We start from the raw sequence: 2,500 nt of genomic DNA, 5'->3' as shown, positions 1-2,500 counted from the left end.
TCTCCTTGTCAACTGGCTGTTTCCCCGACGCCCTCAAAGAGGCAAGAGTGACCCCACTGCTCAAAAAACCAACACTCGACTCCTCTGATGTAAATAACTATAGACCCGTCTCCCTTCTTCCATTTCTATCTAAACTCTTGAGCGTGCCATTTATAATCAACTCTCTACCTATCTCCACCAGAACAACCTTCTTGATCCCCACCAGTCTGGCTTCAAGGCTGGCCACTCAACAGAAACTGCCCTCCTTGCTGTCACTGAGCAGCTTCACATCACTAGAACAACCTCTCTCTCTTCCATTATCATCCTTCTGGATCTTTCTGCTGCCTTTGACACAGTGAACCACCAGATCCTCATTTCGACACTCCGAAATCTGGGTGTCTCAGGCTCTGTGCTCTCATTGCTCACATCTTACCTGGCAGACCGAACCTACCGGGTAACATGGAGAGGATCTAGCTCAGGACCTTGCCCACTCAAAACTGGGGTTCCTCAGGGATCAGTCCTGGGTCCCCTCCTCTTCTCTCTGTACACCAACTCTCTCTGTCTGTCATTCAGTCGCACGGCTTTTCTTATCACAGCTACGCAGATGACATCCAACTAATTCTCTCCTTTCCTGAGTCTGAAACTCAGGTAGCATCACGTATCTCGGCCTGTCTGACTGACATCTCTTCTTGGATGTCCACACACCATCTGAAACTCAACCTCGACAAGACTGAGCTCCTTTTCCTTCCAGGGAAGGGCTCTCCTACCCAAGACCTGACTATAACAATTGACAACTCTATAGTAGTCCCCACCCAGACTGCTAGAAACCTGGGTGTAACACTTGACGACCAACTCTCCTTCACTGCTAACATCGCTGCAACCACCCGATCGTGTAGATACATGCTGCATAACATCAGAAGGATACGTCCCCTTCTAACGCAGAAGGAGGCTCAGGTTCTGGTTCAGGCTCTAGTCATCTCACGTCTAGACTACTGCAACTCCCTCCTGATTGGCCTGCCTGTATGTGCCATCCAACCCCTGCAGCTCATTCAGAATGCAGCGGCTCGACTTGTCTTCAACCTCCCCAAGTTCTCTCACACTACACCTCTCCTCCGCTCTCTTCTCTGGTTACCAGTTGCTGCCCGCATCCGCTTCAAGACACTAGTACTGACGTACAGGGCCACGAACGGATCAGCACCCGCTTACATCCAGGACATGGTCAAACCATATACCCCAACCCGCCCACTTCGCTCTGCATCAGCCAACCTGCTGGCTGCCCCGTCACAGCGAGGGAGAACTAATCACTCAACCAAATCCCGACTGTTCACTGTCCTGGCTCCCAAATGGTGGAACGAGCTCCCCATCGACATCAGGATGGCCGAAAGCCTACACACCTTCCACCAAAGGCTAAAAACACATCTCTTCCGACTACACCTCGGATAAAAATAAAATAAAAAGAACCTGCCCTTTCATTTGTCTCTTTGTAGCTTTGCCTATTTAAAGCTAATGTATTTACTCTTACTACTGGTGGTCTGGAGCTTGAACCTTCACAGTTGAAAGCACTTAATTGTAAGTCGCTTTGGATAAAAGCGTCAGCTACATGACATGTAATGTAATGTGTGTGTGTCTGTCCAGTGTGTGTGTGTGTGTGTGTGTGTGTTACCCATGGTGATGATGAGGCTGGAGTCAGTGGTGTCTTCCTCCACTAGCAGGAACTCCTCCTCCTCCTCCTCCGGAGCTCCGCCCCCTGCAGGAGGCGGCAGCAGCAAAGCATCATGGGAGCTGAGCAGTGGACCGGAGCGTGGCGGTCTGAGGCTCCGTGCGGCGCCGGGTGGCGGTTTAGACTGGCTGAGTTTGAGGCGTTTGGAGACGGCGTTCATTCTGGAGAAACATGACCTCTGAACCAATGACATCATCACAGGTCAGAGGAAGGGCTGTCAGTTAGCTCGTGTTTACCTCTGAGGTTAGCTAACAGTTAGCTCTGAGGTTAGCTAACAGTTAGCTCTGTTTACCTCTGAGGTTAGCTAACTGTTAGCTCGTGTTTACCTCTGAGGTTAGCTAACAGTTAGCTCTGAGGTTAGCTAACAGTTAGCTCTGTTTACCTCTGAGGTTAGCTAACAGTTAGCTCTGTTTACCTCTGAGGTTAGCTAACTGTTAGCTCGTGCTTACCTCTGAGGTTAGCTAACAGTTAGCTCGTGTTTACCTCTGAGGTTAGCTAACTGTTAGCTCGTGCTTACCTCTGAGGTTAGCTAACAGTTAGCTCTGTTTACCTCTGAGGTTAGCTAACAGTTAGCTCGTGTTTACCTCTGAGGTTAGCTAACTGTTAGCTCGTGTTTACCTCTGAGGTTAGCTAACAGTTAGCTCGTGTTTACCTCTGAGGTTAGCTAACTGTTAGCTCGTGCTTACCTCTGAGGTTAGCTAACTGTTAGCTCGTGCTTACCTCTGAGGTTAGCTAACAGTTAGCTCTGTTTACCTCTGAGGTTAGCTAACAGTTAGCTCTGTTTACCTCTGAGGTTAGCTA

At 49.4% G+C, this 2,500-nt stretch overlaps 1 protein-coding gene across 1 annotated transcript in view; it reads right to left on the bottom strand.

Moving 5' to 3' along the window:
• Positions 1-2,500, bottom strand: part of LOC118493497 (GON-4-like protein) — a 15,875-nt gene that overhangs the window by 12,813 nt on the left and 562 nt on the right. Inside the window, exon 2 of the mRNA XM_035993459.1 lies at positions 1,643-1,877. Coding sequence (XP_035849352.1) covers positions 1,643-1,859 — 217 coding nt within the window. The 5' untranslated portion in view covers positions 1,860-1,877. The remainder of the gene's footprint in view (positions 1-1,642; positions 1,878-2,500) is intronic.

This window comes from Sander lucioperca, chromosome 16 (genome assembly GCF_008315115.2).
Source record: "Sander lucioperca isolate FBNREF2018 chromosome 16, SLUC_FBN_1.2, whole genome shotgun sequence".
Classification (NCBI taxonomy): domain Eukaryota; kingdom Metazoa; phylum Chordata; class Actinopteri; order Perciformes; family Percidae; genus Sander; species Sander lucioperca.
Note: the sequence above shows the minus strand (reverse complement) of the source record. Positions and strands in the feature narration are given on the sequence as shown.